At 41.3% G+C, this 13,955-nt stretch overlaps 1 protein-coding gene across 1 annotated transcript in view; it reads left to right on the forward strand.

Moving 5' to 3' along the window:
- Positions 1-13,569, forward strand: part of vps39 (VPS39 subunit of HOPS complex) — a 76,760-nt gene extending 63,191 nt beyond the window's left edge. The window contains exons 20-25 of the mRNA XM_078406184.1: positions 580-682; positions 1,566-1,611; positions 2,929-3,078; positions 7,766-7,900; positions 9,692-9,783; positions 12,374-13,569. Coding sequence (XP_078262310.1) covers positions 580-682; positions 1,566-1,611; positions 2,929-3,078; positions 7,766-7,900; positions 9,692-9,783; positions 12,374-12,455 — 608 coding nt within the window. The 3' untranslated portion in view covers positions 12,456-13,569. The remainder of the gene's footprint in view (positions 1-579; positions 683-1,565; positions 1,612-2,928; positions 3,079-7,765; positions 7,901-9,691; positions 9,784-12,373) is intronic.
- Positions 13,570-13,955: the final 386 nt, after the last annotated feature.

Genomic DNA, 13,955 nt, shown 5'->3' on the forward strand with positions numbered 1-13,955 from the left:
CAGGCCAGCCAGCCGAGCATCAGCCACTGTGAAAGGTCAGTACACGAGGTAAAAGCACTCGAGAATTAGGATAAATGGGCCATTATCAGATTGGCAGTAATAAGTGGGATCCATGGTGGAGCCTCAGCAACAGGTAGTATAAATTTTCAAAATGTTCCAGGAGGGTACCAGTAGGTTGTAAAACAGCTATAATGCAATTTTCCATAACATGAATTGGATAGTGATGAATTAGGGAGTACTAGGGTGGGCTGAATTAATTATAAAGCAATTTTGATTGGGAGCTAAACTATTTTAAAGTTACTTTGGAAAATTGACAAGCAGAATGAAAGCTGTCTTGGATTTAAGCAGTATAGGGGGGGAGAAAATTCTATTTCCGTGTAACCTTCCGTCAGCAAACAGAACACAGCCGCTACTTCAACCGTGGCCAGCTATTGAAATTGCATCTATTGGCACACATGCAGTGACACTGTTTAGCCATGGCAATTTCATAACACATTGCTCTTTGGTTTGCAATTACGGCTTTCATGGCAGAAAGTGGAATAGAACTGATTAATAACTCAAATTCTGGTTGCATTTTAGGATTGCTGGAAGAGAGAGCGCTGCTGATGGGTCAAATGGGTCTACACGAGCAAGCTCTTTTTATTTACGTGCACGTATTGAAAAATATTAAAATGGCAGAGGAGTAAGTATATTCTCAGACTTTGATGTTTAAAATGCCTTGACTTTCAATATGATCTGATTTTAAGTGTTTCATGTCTCAATCTTTTATTTGTGTATGTTTTGGTTCTGTAATACTTGGATTTAAACATTAAATCTAATACCCAGCAACGAACAAGCTTGGCTACCCTTGTGTTTAGATGGAGACACGTGAGTGCAGATGCACGAATCTGGAGAAAAAAATCTGCTGAAAGAACAGCGTGCCAGATAGCAAAGGGATAGTTAATGTTTCAAGTTGGGACTCTGCATCAGTCGACTATTCCTTATCTCCACAGACTTCAGCTTGTACAGTGATAAATGTGCATGTGTGTTTGAGGGTGGTGAGCAGAGGCTGCAGAGATGTTGTGGAGGTGGAACTAAAATTTAGACTTGTTTTACCGAAAAAAATCTGATGTAATCTGGCAAACCAGTCCAAAACATCACTTTTTCCACAAATTTGGCTGGATTAGGAGCTGCCTGGAAAGCTTTCTGTATCAGAACAAACATGGTGAGATTGCAATGATTTGCTGATTTGGAAAGCCTCTTCAAATGGTTCTTGTGCCCACTGCAGTCTGCATGTCATTTGATCAGACTACATTAATGTATGAATAAAATACCTAGTATACATCAAGGTGACAACAAATGGTTCATTATAAGTGTTTATTTTCAAATTTCAAATTGCTCAGAGGTAGAGGAGCTTGTATGTTTTATCGGCTGTCTATTTAAGCATTCATGTGCAGAAACGATGTGGAAAAATACCTATTGGCTAGATTTCTCGGTATTCTTGCCATTTTCTATCAAGCTTCGCCCACTTCAGAAAATTAATTTTGAGCTGATTTTAATTTAACAGTCATATTCTCTGATTTCAGATACTGTCACACACACTATGACTGGAGCAGAGATGGTAACAAAGATGTGAGTACAAATAGTTCCAATTCTAGTGGTGAGGAACTTAGCATTCAGCCTTGCTCCGTTGCTGTGCAGAGCATGGAAAGCAGGGGGTTGTTGTACAGTGTAGAGGGCAGCACTGTAGCACAGAAATGAGTCATTGGCAGACTCGCTAAAGTTTGAACTCAGACTATATGCTAACACAGTTATCAAACAGTTTGCTTTATAACTTCTCTATTGTGGTTGGAGGAGAGGAAGATTGGAGCAAATGCTTAGAACCATTATATTCAGTGGTTGATAAACATAACACTGTAGTGTTGTTAATATGCAGAGTTTCATATGCCACCACAGAGCAAGTGGACCCATTGGTTGAAAGTTTTGATAAAATTCTTAAATTCCAGGAGGGTACCAGTCAGTTGGAAAACAGCTCATGTAACTACCTTAGAAAGGAAGACAGAAGGCGAGGAACAATCAGCCAGTTAGCTTAGCATCTATGATTGGAAAGATGCTAGAGTCAGTAACAACAAAGGAAACAACTAATTTAGAAAAAGGTGAATATGATCAAACCTAGTCAAGGTGGTTTTTTTTATAAAAGGTGAATCAGTTTCATGAATTTGCTTGAAGTCTTTGAGGATGTGGCAAGTAGCGTTGATAGAGGGGAAACCAGTAGATGTGGTGTAGTTTGATTTACAAAAGGCATTTAACAAGATCCCATACAAGAGGCGGGAGCATAAATTAAGAACGCAATGATATTAGCAGAAGTGTTAACATGCCTGAAAACTGTCTCTCACGTAGAAAAATAGAATTGGAATCCTTAGGTCGATTTCAGGCTGGAAGAATGCAAATAGTGGAGTACCCCAAGGATCAATTCTTGATCCTCCAAAGTTTACTAATTATATTAATAACCTCTAAGAGAGAACAGAACACAATGTTGCCAAATTTGCCAATGATAAGAAAATAGGTGGAAGGGCATGCCGTAATTAAGACATTGTGCTTCTATAACAAATATAGATAGATGGAATGAATGGGTGAATGTAAAAAAAATGTAGATTTGCTAGTAAATTAAAATAAAAACAGAAAATAATGGAAATTTTCCGCAGGTCTGGTATGTGGGAAATAGAAATGAGCAATAATGTTTCAAGCCAAAGACCTTTTGTCAGAATAGGGAAAAAGAGAAAACAAACTTGTTTAGGGGTAGAAGCAAATAGTCAACAGCAGGAAGAGGTGGAGAATGGGAGAAGAACTGGGTGACAGGGAATGGCAAGAAAGGTGTGTGTGGGAGTTCTTGTTCACACAAAATGGAACAGAGACTGGATATTCGAGCAATGTCTTTTTTTCACTCAGGTGTACCTTTCTTTATTACGTATGTACCTATCACCACCTGACATTCATTGTGTGGGACCAATCCGATTGGAGGTACCGGAGCCACAGGCAAACCTGCAGGCTGCACTACGAGTGCTGGAACTGCACCATAACAAACTGGATACTACAAAGGTACTGGTAGGGTTGTGTTACACTCTTTTGTAAATCAAATGCCCAGAGGAACTCAGTCAGTCGATCATAAGATCATAAGTGATACTAGCAGAATTAGGCCATTTGGCCCATCAAGACAACTCTGCCATTCAATCATAGATGATCTATCCCTCCTAACCCCATTTTCCTACCTTCTACCCATAACCTCTGACACCTGTACTAATCAAGAATCTATCTCTGCCTTAAATCTTTCCACTGACTTGGCCTCCACAGAATTCCAAAGATTCACCACCCTCTGACTAAAGAAATTCCTCCTCATCTCCTTTGCTAAAAGAACTTCCTTTAAATCTGAGGCTATGACCTCTAGTCCTAGACTCTCCCACTAGTGGAAACAACCTCTCCACATCCACTCTATTCAAGCCTTTCACTATTCTGTACGTTTCAACGAGGTCCCCCCTCATTCTTCTAAACTTCAGTGAGTACAGGCCCAGTGCTATCAAACGCTCATCATATGTTAACCCATTCATCCCTGGGACCATTCTTGTAAACCTCTGGACCCTCTCCGGAGCCAGCATATCCTTCCTCAGATATGGTGCCACATTTGCTCACAATATTCCAAATGCGGCCTGACCAAGGCCTTACAGAGTCTCAGCATTACAGCTGTGTTTTTGTACACAAGCCCTCTTGAAATAAATGCTAGCATTGAGTTTGCTCTCCTTACTACCGATTCGACTTGCAGATTAACTTTTTGGGAACCCTGCACCAGCATTCCCAAGTCCCTTTGGGTCTCTGATTTCTGGATTCTCTCCCCATATGCAGTAGGCAGCATCTGTGGAGGGAAATAGACAGATGATATTATAGGTCGAGGTCCTTCTTCAGACTGGTTTCTGATTTCTTTAGAAATGTAGTGCTGCAGCTGTGACTCAACTGGTCCTTCATACCAGTGCTCCCCAGTCTTTTTGAATGAAAGACCCACTTGTTCACACTTGGCAAAATATGGATCACTCTCCCTCTGAACACCTGAGGTCGCACAGGTTGCCTTTTAAAAGGCTTTGGAGCACAAATTGATTACTTTAGAGATGTAGCATGTTAAAGCCCTTCTGCCCACGCCGACCATCGATCACCTCTTCACACTAATCCTATGTTATCCCACTTTCTCATCCACTTTCAACACACAAGCGGCAATTTACAGAGGTCAATTAATCTACAAATCTTTGGGATGTGGGAGGAAACCGGAGCATCTGGATGTAACCCACAGTCACCAGGAGAATGTGCAAACTCCACACAGACAGCACCCGAGGTCAGGATCGAACCAGGGTCACTGGTATTGTGAGGCAGTGGCTCTATCAACTGTGCCATTGTGCTGCCCACAAGTATTTTTGGTTTATTTTTCGCTTTTTGAATTTTTTAACACAATTACCTCAACATTATGAAACTAATTTTTAGCACATTTCACATTGACCACATTGGTGGGTGTGGAGTCGTATATAGTCTTCTTAGAATTTGATACGGCCTATTGTCAAGGTAATCTATATTAGACTGGTAAGTAAACTATAAGCCCATGGTTATATAAGAAAATAACTGCAGATGCTGGTACAAATCTAAGGTATTTATTCACAAAATGCTAGAGTAACTTAGCAGGTCAGGCAGCATCTCGGGAGAGAAGGAATGGGCGATGTTTCGGGTCGAGACCCTTCTTCAGACTGATGTCAGGGGGGCGGGACAAAGGAAGGATATAGGTGGAGACAGGAAGATAGAGGGAGATCTGGGAAGGGGGAGGGGAAGAGAGAGACAGAGGAACTATCTAAAGTTGGAGAAGTCAATGTTCATACCACTGGGCTGCAAGCTATATGGCAAGTAGGCACAAAATACTGGAGTAACTCAGCGGGACAGGCAGCATCTCTGGAAAGAAGGAATGGGTGACGTTTCGGGTCGAGACCCTTCAGACTGATGTCAGGGGAGTGGGCTGGACAAAGATAGAATGTAGTCAGAGACAGTAAGACTGGTGGGAGAACTGGAAGGGGAAAGGATAGAGAGGGAAAGCAAGGGCAATTTGAAGAGATGCTGCCTGTCCCTCTTGAGTTACTCCAGCATTTTGTATCTACTGTAGTGGGTCTGGACACGGCAGGAATCAGGCAAGAAGCCAGGTAAGAATTAACAATAACTTTAATGCAGCATCAGAACATCCACTCTCTTCAGTCTCCCGCACGAGTAAACTCTAGCCCCTTCAGGCAAACCCCGTAGCACCAGACCCCTCTACAGCCCTGTCCACTCAGTGCCGAGGGGGATGACCCAGGGAGTGGCCTAATCCCCCCTGTCCACTCAGTGCCGAGGGGAATGACCCAGGGAGTGACCTAACCCCCGGGCACCGCCACACTACCTTCGATTTAAACCAGCATCTGCAGTTCTTTCTTACACACTTTATATGGCAAGTTACATCCAAACTTAGTTCTGACAGATAATAATAGCAGAGATTGGTGGGTCTTATTCCACAGGATCCAGTTCTAGGTTCCTCACATTTGATCATATAAATCTGAAATTAAGACTAGAATGTAGGAGCTGTGATTAAGTCCATAGATAATGTAAAAATCAACCATATGGTTGACAGTGAAGAGAGTTACAAATTGCAGGAAGCCATGTCAAGGGCATGTCAGGTAAACAAGGAAATTACATCTGGAGGTCAGCCCAAAAAATGTTCTCACTTTTCCAGTTGAAGAGTAACTTGCATTCTCCTCCAATGTCTGAACCTGCTAGTGGGAATGATCTGCAGTTACAAACTTTTAATCTTCTGCTTATGAATTTCTTTCTTAACTACTTAGAAGCTCTCTGTGAGGTAAGAAACTTTGTTTATAGTCATGCCATTAATGACTATATGAATGAAGACATCCAGCAGTGGACCCTTACTGGTTAAACCATGTCCTTCCACTAACTGATAACGTCCTTGACCCTGACAACGCAAAGACAACAGACCAGCTAGTAACTGGGTGGCAGAGTGGTTCAACAATAAATGCTGCTGCCACGTAGAACCAGTGACCAGGTTTTACCTTGACATCCAGTGCTGAATAAGTGGGGCATGAATGATTCTTACTGTGCTGTGTGCATTTCCTCCATGTCTGAAGATGTGGGTAGGTAGCATAAGGGAGTGGCATGCGTTGTTTGGTATGTGAGAGAAAATAAGTTACAGGGATATAAGTGGGGGAAAGGGGCTGTTGGGGATGCTCTGAGCGCTGACATACATCAGTCTGAAGAAGGGTCTCGACCCGAAACGTCACCCATTCCTTCTCTCCTGAGATGCTGCCTGACCTGCTGAGTTACTCCAGTATTTTGTGAATAAATACACTTGTTGAACCTCGTGTTCTCTCCCATTTTGTAAAAAAATTAGGAAATATGAGATGAGAAATATTTGTCTGTCTCCTCACTGTTAAATTCTCCAGCTGACCTCTATGTCATGCCTCCTCACCCCACCCCCACTGCTCCTCAAGGTTCTGTGCATTGATTCTGAATGTATTTCCACAATGAATGGCTGCCCTCACCAGAATTCCGTGCACTTGGAATAACTCCTGCAGTACCTGCCTATCCCTGCTTGTTAAGAGACTCAAAATGCTGGAGTAGCTCAGTGGGACAGGCAGCATCTCTGGAGAGAAGGAAGGGTCTTGACCCGAAACGTCACCCATTCCTTCTCACCAGAGATGCTGCCTGTCCCGCTGAGTTACTCCAGCATTTTGTGTGTATCTTCGGCTTAAACCAGCATCTGCAGTTCCTTCCTGCACATATCACTGCTTGTTGTCTGACTATCACCCATTCCCTCAATATCTGTATACTCTTATAGTGTAAGGTGACAGTCTGTTGTCGGCCTCTTAGTTTTGAGGATATGCTATAATAACAAAAACCAGTGCCTATACTCCTTTCATCTGATAATTGTGATAGTTGGCATTTACAATGTGCAATAAATGCTGGTCTTCATAGCAATACCAACAGCACTTAATTTCCAAAGCAAACTTCAAAGACTTGCTCCTCGCTTGCACTCTCACCAACTCTTGCTTTTTCACTTGCTTCGCCTTGGAGTTGTCCAATTTGAACATTCATTCCATCAGTTTGGTTCATAGTTGCTTTCCTAATTACCTGATAAAGTTTGTTATGGGTAAGTCAAACATTTACCTGTATTCACCACACTGTGTTATATGTGAATGTTCACACTGTCTCTGCTCCTATTTGCCGTTCAAGATTCCCAATCTTTTTAACGATGTGACCTAATTTTACTTTGTGTTTTATACACCCCTCAGCCCCCTGCACTCCATGGAATAAAGCCCTATCCTGCCCAACCCTATAGCTCAGGCCTTTGAGTCTTGGCAACATCTTCATGAATCTTCTCTACATCCTTTCCAGCTTAGTGGCACCTCTCCTATAGTAGGCTGACCAAACAGAACACAATAGTCCAAGTACAGCCTCTGGTCCAAGATTCCTCCATCACTTTGCACCATTCAAACATTTTTCCAATTAAGGGCAGTATTCGTCAGTAAGAGGAAGCTTTGAAGCACTCTAACATTTTAATATCAGTGCTTTATAAAGTTGCTGTTTGCTACATAGTAGATTGGGGATTACACTGAAGTCGAGTATTGGATTTGGTTATATTCGTAGACTGACATTTGACACTGTTTACATGAAGGAGAGTTTTGAGTCTTTCTGTCATGTTTTACCTTTTCCACAGGCTATGAATCTGCTTCCTGCCAACACACAAATTCGAGAGATTCAGGTATTTCTGGAGAATGTGCTTGAAGGAAATGCTCAGAGGCGACGCTCCAATCAAATTAAGAAAAGTCTTCTTCATGCAGAATTCCTTCGTGTAAGTCATTACATCTGAGTGCAAGTTATTAAAATGTATTGCTTCTAGATATAGTATATCCAGAATCAATATGTAGCATCCTGACCAATCAAAATGCTTCCCATTTCCTCTGACTATTTAAAATCCCATTGATAAAATTACTTCTGTTTCAGCTGTTGTATCATTTTCCATTTTATATTTCTAAGTGCTTATATTTCAATGTATATTGTAATTGTAGTGAGCTTAGTTTATTGTTACGTGTCCCGAGGTACAGTGAAAAGCTTTTATTTTGTGCTAACCAGCCAGCAGAAAGACTATACATGATTACAATTGAGCCACAGTGTATAAATACATGATAAAGGGAATAGTTAGTGCAAAACAAAGTCCAATTAAAGGTAGTCCGAGGGTTTATCCGCCTGCACCCGCATCTACTACTTCCTCTGAAAGCTCATACTGTGTACGCACGATCCTCTATGAAGAAATTGCCCCTCTGATCTCTTTAACTCTTTCCCCTTTCACCATTATCCTATGTCCTCTAGTTCTGGACTCCTTTACCCTGGGAAAAAGATTGTGACCTTGTAACCATTTATCTCATCTTCTCAGGAATTCTATTTACCTCTCTAAGGTCAATCCTCAACCTCCTATATTCTAGTTCCAGCATATTCAGCTGCTGTGCCACTTAATGTTCTTTCTTACTTTATTTAAGTGCATTTACCTTGTACTTTAGACATACAGCATGGACACAGGCCCTTTGGCCCACCAAATGTGCATCGACACTAACCTACACATACTCGGGACAATTTCACAACTTGCCATACGTAATTAACTACAAACCTGTAGGTCTGAGGAAGGGTCTCGACCCAAAATGTCACCTATTCCTTTTCTCCAGAGATGCTGCCTGATCCGCTAAGTTACTCCAGCATTTTGTGTCTATCTTTGGTGTAAACCAGCGCCTGCAGTTCCTTCCTATACAACCTACAAACTTGTATGACTTTGGAGTGTGGGAGGAAACTGGAGCACCTGGTGAAAACCCACGTGTTCATCGGGAGAACGTACAAACTCCGTACGGGCAGCACCCGTTGTCAGGATAGAACCCTGGTGTCCGGTGCTGTAAAGCAGCAACTCTACAGTCGCGTCACTGTGCCACCTTAAAAAAAAAAGCACCCAACGTGGACTCGAACCCACGACTCTGAGATTAAGAGTCTCATGCTCTACCGAGCCAGCCAGGCTTGTATTTGCTCCTTTGACCACAGCCGTTAATTTCAGTTGCCAGGTTAACCTGATGCAGGTCCATCGTACTTAACCTAAGTGCTGAAACATCACTGAATTGTATGTGGCCCACTGGGCTCCATGAATATGAGATAAGCAGATGTTCAGGGCTTCAGCCTTTGCTCTGCAATCTCAGTTTAGCCATGTAAGTCAAACTGATTTAGAGCTTTGGTAAATGTTAACATTTGTTTCAGTGAAGGAGAAATTAAATTTGAGGCTAGTCTACAGGTGGGATGCTGGTATCTCTGCAATATTAAGGGAGAACTGAAGCTTTAGATGAGATAGTAAACTAAACTTGCCCACTGGGTAGATGCACAAAAAAATTCATGATAGTTTTCAAAAAAATAGTGCATTTTCCTGCTCGCTGTTCTAATATCTTATCTAATAGTGAAAATATTAGGTTAGATTGCAATTGTTTTACATGGACCTTCTTGTGCAGAAAACTGATGTCTGCTTTGCAAATGTATCTTAAATGATTTTCATTGTTCGTAATCTATGCTGGTTGACCTTTGCGAGCAAATTCTAAACTTCATTATCTGACAGATCCAAGAGCAGAGGATTTACCATCAGGAGATGAAATGCATCATTACTGAAGAGAAAATCTGTCGCGTCTGCAAGAAGAAAATCGGAAACAGGTTTGGTCACACTATTTCGCATTGAATGGTTTAATATTTATTAAAGACTGACCTCATAATTTAGTCAAGTAGTTGAGCTTGAAATCTCAAGATTCTTCTCAACAAATAATACTTTTTATTATGTATCCAGTTGATCTGGGAATAACTACCAGTAGTAGCAACATGGATTTTCACTTGTGAGCCTTATCTACCCTTTTAATCAGTATAAATTACACACTGATGGTTAAGACTAGATGTATCTGGGGCGATGAATCAGGAACCAGGGCAGGGAATTTAAATGATCGGATTAGAGATTTTCTGCACAAGATTTTAACGTACAAACTCTCCATTATGTCTACTCCTTCCTACGATTAAAATCCAGGTATTGCACAGATAAATTCAGAGGATAGGTTCAAAGTTCAAGGAATGCCAATTTTACAAGATTGATAAGTAAATTAGCAAAAGTACACTTGTAAAAACTTAAGTGTAAATCAATTTCAGAGCATTAGAAAGCACCCAAGGAATTCCACAAAGGAACAGTTATGGAGCTATCATATGAAGCCTCCTAGATGACGAGGGTAAGGTAACAAAAAAAGCTTGTTATTGTAGAAAATACAGAAAAAACGTGAAATTTAAAGGAAAAATAAGGAATTTTAAAATTGGCACAGGAAATCCAAAGAGGTTTGATGAGTACTAGGAGAAAGAGGTGACCAAGGAAGAGTGTGTCTTATTAGGTACCATAATCCACTGGAGAGGCTGCAGAGAGAATTACAAGAATGTTGCCAGGACTGGAAAATTACATCTGTGAGGAAACATTGGATAAACTAAGGTTTTTTTCTTGGAATCTAGGCATGCAAAGTTTGACTTAATTGAAGTATATACAAGATTATTGGAATGTGGGGGTGGCTAGATTAAAAGGAAGGAGGCAATTCAAACCAAAATGTATAAAAATGGTCTTTATTAAAATCTGACAGTGTGCACTTTAACCACATGTGATTTTTTTTTTATGGCAAATCTCAAATTATGGAGTACAGAGGCAAATAAATAAATAAATGACGGGTCTTTGTCCCAAACATTATAGAGGGCACTGTAAGTACATAAGTACAGGTCCACCATCGATTTTCCGGCACCCGTGGTTCCAAAGCCTTGTTGAATTATCTGTTTTGTCAGACGTCATGGCCTCCGAGAGGAGTCGAACAGTATAGGGGGAGATACTGGCCCACAAAGTCAGCCTCAGAAATAGCCTCTGGGAACAGGTCTGCCAACTCCGGCCTGGCCGGAGTTCCAGAGCCCTGGTCGCAGGGGGCAAATTTGACCTGCTGATTGGCCGCGGAAGTAACAATGAGGTCGAGATTGGCCCCTTCACTTGGCCCAGGCGCCACATTTTCAATGGGACCTCCAGGGGGGATTTGAAGTGTACTCGTAATTCTGTCCAGAATAAAGGAGGGGCCGGACTACCAGTTGCTGGAAAATTCAAAGTCAAAGTCAAATTTATTTGTCACATACACATACACGATGTGCAGTGAAATGAAAGTGGCAATGCCTGCGGGTTGTTGGTGGTGGACCTGTACTAATGGTCGATTGGAGATCAGTAAGAGGCAAGAATCAAGGAAGAATAGATGTCTTGAGGGTAGGTTGATGGGACTGAACAGGGGCAGGGTATGGTGGTGATGATTTGGGAGGTTGGAGTGATGAGGAGTGAGGCTGTGAAGTATATGCATCTTAAAATGAAAGTGTCTGTTGACTGGAAATTGATGTCTGTCAATGAACATGGATGATAGGCAAAGAGGAATTTGCACATTAGTGCAGGTGGAACTGTGGGCGCAGCAGCTCTTTGCAGGCTGCTTGTGCAAGATGTCCACCTAAAGTCACTCCTAATCAACCTTCTGATTTATTGAACTGCAGAATGTCATCTTATTTCTCTCATTTGAAGAAATGATAAGATGGAAGTCTGGAACAATATTCAAGTGTTGTGTTTCAAGGACTGGAGATCATGAGGGAAGGTACCAAGGTAAAGGAGATTGCAACATTATTAAGCAGGAGCTGTGGAGAATAAATTGGGGGGAGTTGTTATTGGATGCCTCTTGTCGGACATGTGGGAGTTGTTTGAAGTCAGCTGATCAGAGTGCAAGACTTCATGTTCCAGTAAGGATAAAGAATAAGAATGGCTTAGATGATCAAGGTTGAAAATTTGGTCAAAATATTCTGTTATTATTGTACTGCAATCAAGTGCCCTTACTGTGGAGGGTAGGCAGGGGATGCAATGCATAGTTATTTCAGGCTGTTCTATTTTGTCCATTGATAACTGAAGAGACAGTATTGATGCAGATATCTTAGCTCACCACCTGCCCACTGAATACCTGGTGCTGAAGTATGAGCAATAATGGTAAGAAAATAATGCAGAGAAAGGGATAAGAAACAGCAACATAATAATACCAGGTTAGGCTGGCTCATCTGGTGATCAATTAAATATTTCACTCTTTGACTTTCAATTTATATCATGCCCTCCTTCAGAGAATTAAACATCTTGCTTAATTAGCTTGTTCCCATTTGTGTTTTTTTAATGTTTTCTCTTCAGAGTGGTTATTTCACATTGTTTCTCTTTTTCTAGTGCTTTTGCCCGTTATCCCAATGGTGTTGTCGTCCATTATTTCTGCTGCAAAGACCGAAATGTTTGTCCCACAGAGACATGAACGTGCCAGCTCATTTGAAATGCAGGAATCTATTTGCTCTCAGGATGGACATTTGGATAAGATGAATGTTTGGGCAGGTATCCTGCCTTTCACTGGAGGATGAGCAACTGTTGGGCAACGAACACACACTGTGTGTGATATATATATATACTATTAATGTTAACGATTTCATTAATAATTCTGTATATACTATCACTGGCATGTTGGCTTTCTGCTTACTTTGGGGGATTAGTATTAAACTGGAAACTTTCCTGTGTAAAGTTGTATATTTGACTTCTGCCACTTTATGAAGACAGTTGCACTACATGATGATGAATCCCCAGGCCCGAAAGCACTGTGCTGAAGTACTTTGTTAAAGGGGCTGTTGATTTTTAGCTTGGCAAAGGCAGATGACATTTTGAGTATTGTTCTCATTTACATCATGCCCCAAGCCCTTACTCGTAGCACTTTTTGTTGGTAGCTCCTGAATTTTATTTCCACATAATTTTTTTAAATTTGAGTATGTGCCTTCATCTATGAAAAACTACTATGCTCCCTAAGCAATGCATTGTACAGAATAATCTACTTAACTATGGTGCAAGAATATATTTGGAGTTTGTGCTAATGCTATAAAATACATTGAACGATCTTTCTATTTAAGACCTCGAATCTGTAAATGTTAAAAAGTTGGGTAAATATGCTTAAAACCCCAAATTTTGAAATGCCAAACATTTCTTGTATGTCTTGCCACTTTGTATTTTTTCACTTTAACATCCTACTTAATAAAACAACAGTACATAACCATTTCCCAGCTGCCTCGGGTTGGGGTAGGAGTTGTAACGTTGCAGTTGATTTGGTTCCCTCTCTCCTCTGTCTTTTTAACTTTGAACAGAATTCTTGTAACTGATACCTTGCATCAAAGATGATAAAATGTAGGTGTGTCAACCAGGTTGGTTCGTAAAGTCTTCCCACCCACAGTGATTTATTATTCACTGTCTATTGCTGTGTGGTTGGTTGTTAGATTATCATTGCAATCATGTTTCAGTCATAGTACCTCGGAAGAGAGGAGAGAGAAAGTGTGCAGAAATGTTCCTTTGGCTCTTGTAGTGACCATAAAATTATATTTTAAACAGTTCCTTGAATCGAATTGGCTTTTGTTTTTGATTACAATGGAAAGACAATGACTGTAGAATTATGTTTGTTCCAGCTAAGTATTCTCTGGTCAAAGGCCAATGTAGGGGTGGAGGAAAAGTTTCTGCAGGGATCTTGTCAGTTGGTTGGCTGGCTCGGGGCCATGTTTGGCTTATGCTTTGCTGAGGATAGCGGGGTGGGGGGGGGGGGGGTCCTGAGATGGTGGGAATTATCTGAAGCGGTATGGGAGGGGAACTCTGTATCTTGTAGGAGGGGGAAAGAGATTTGGTGACCTTAGGTGGGGGGGTGGGGTTGAGAAAAAGAAATTCATGGAGGATCAGTGTCGGGCTGAGGGAAGTAATAAAGAGGGGAAGTTGAAGAGAGAAAGTA

The sequence above is a fragment of the Rhinoraja longicauda genome, chromosome 10 (assembly GCF_053455715.1).
Source record: "Rhinoraja longicauda isolate Sanriku21f chromosome 10, sRhiLon1.1, whole genome shotgun sequence".
Lineage (NCBI taxonomy): Eukaryota > Metazoa > Chordata > Chondrichthyes > Rajiformes > Arhynchobatidae > Rhinoraja > Rhinoraja longicauda.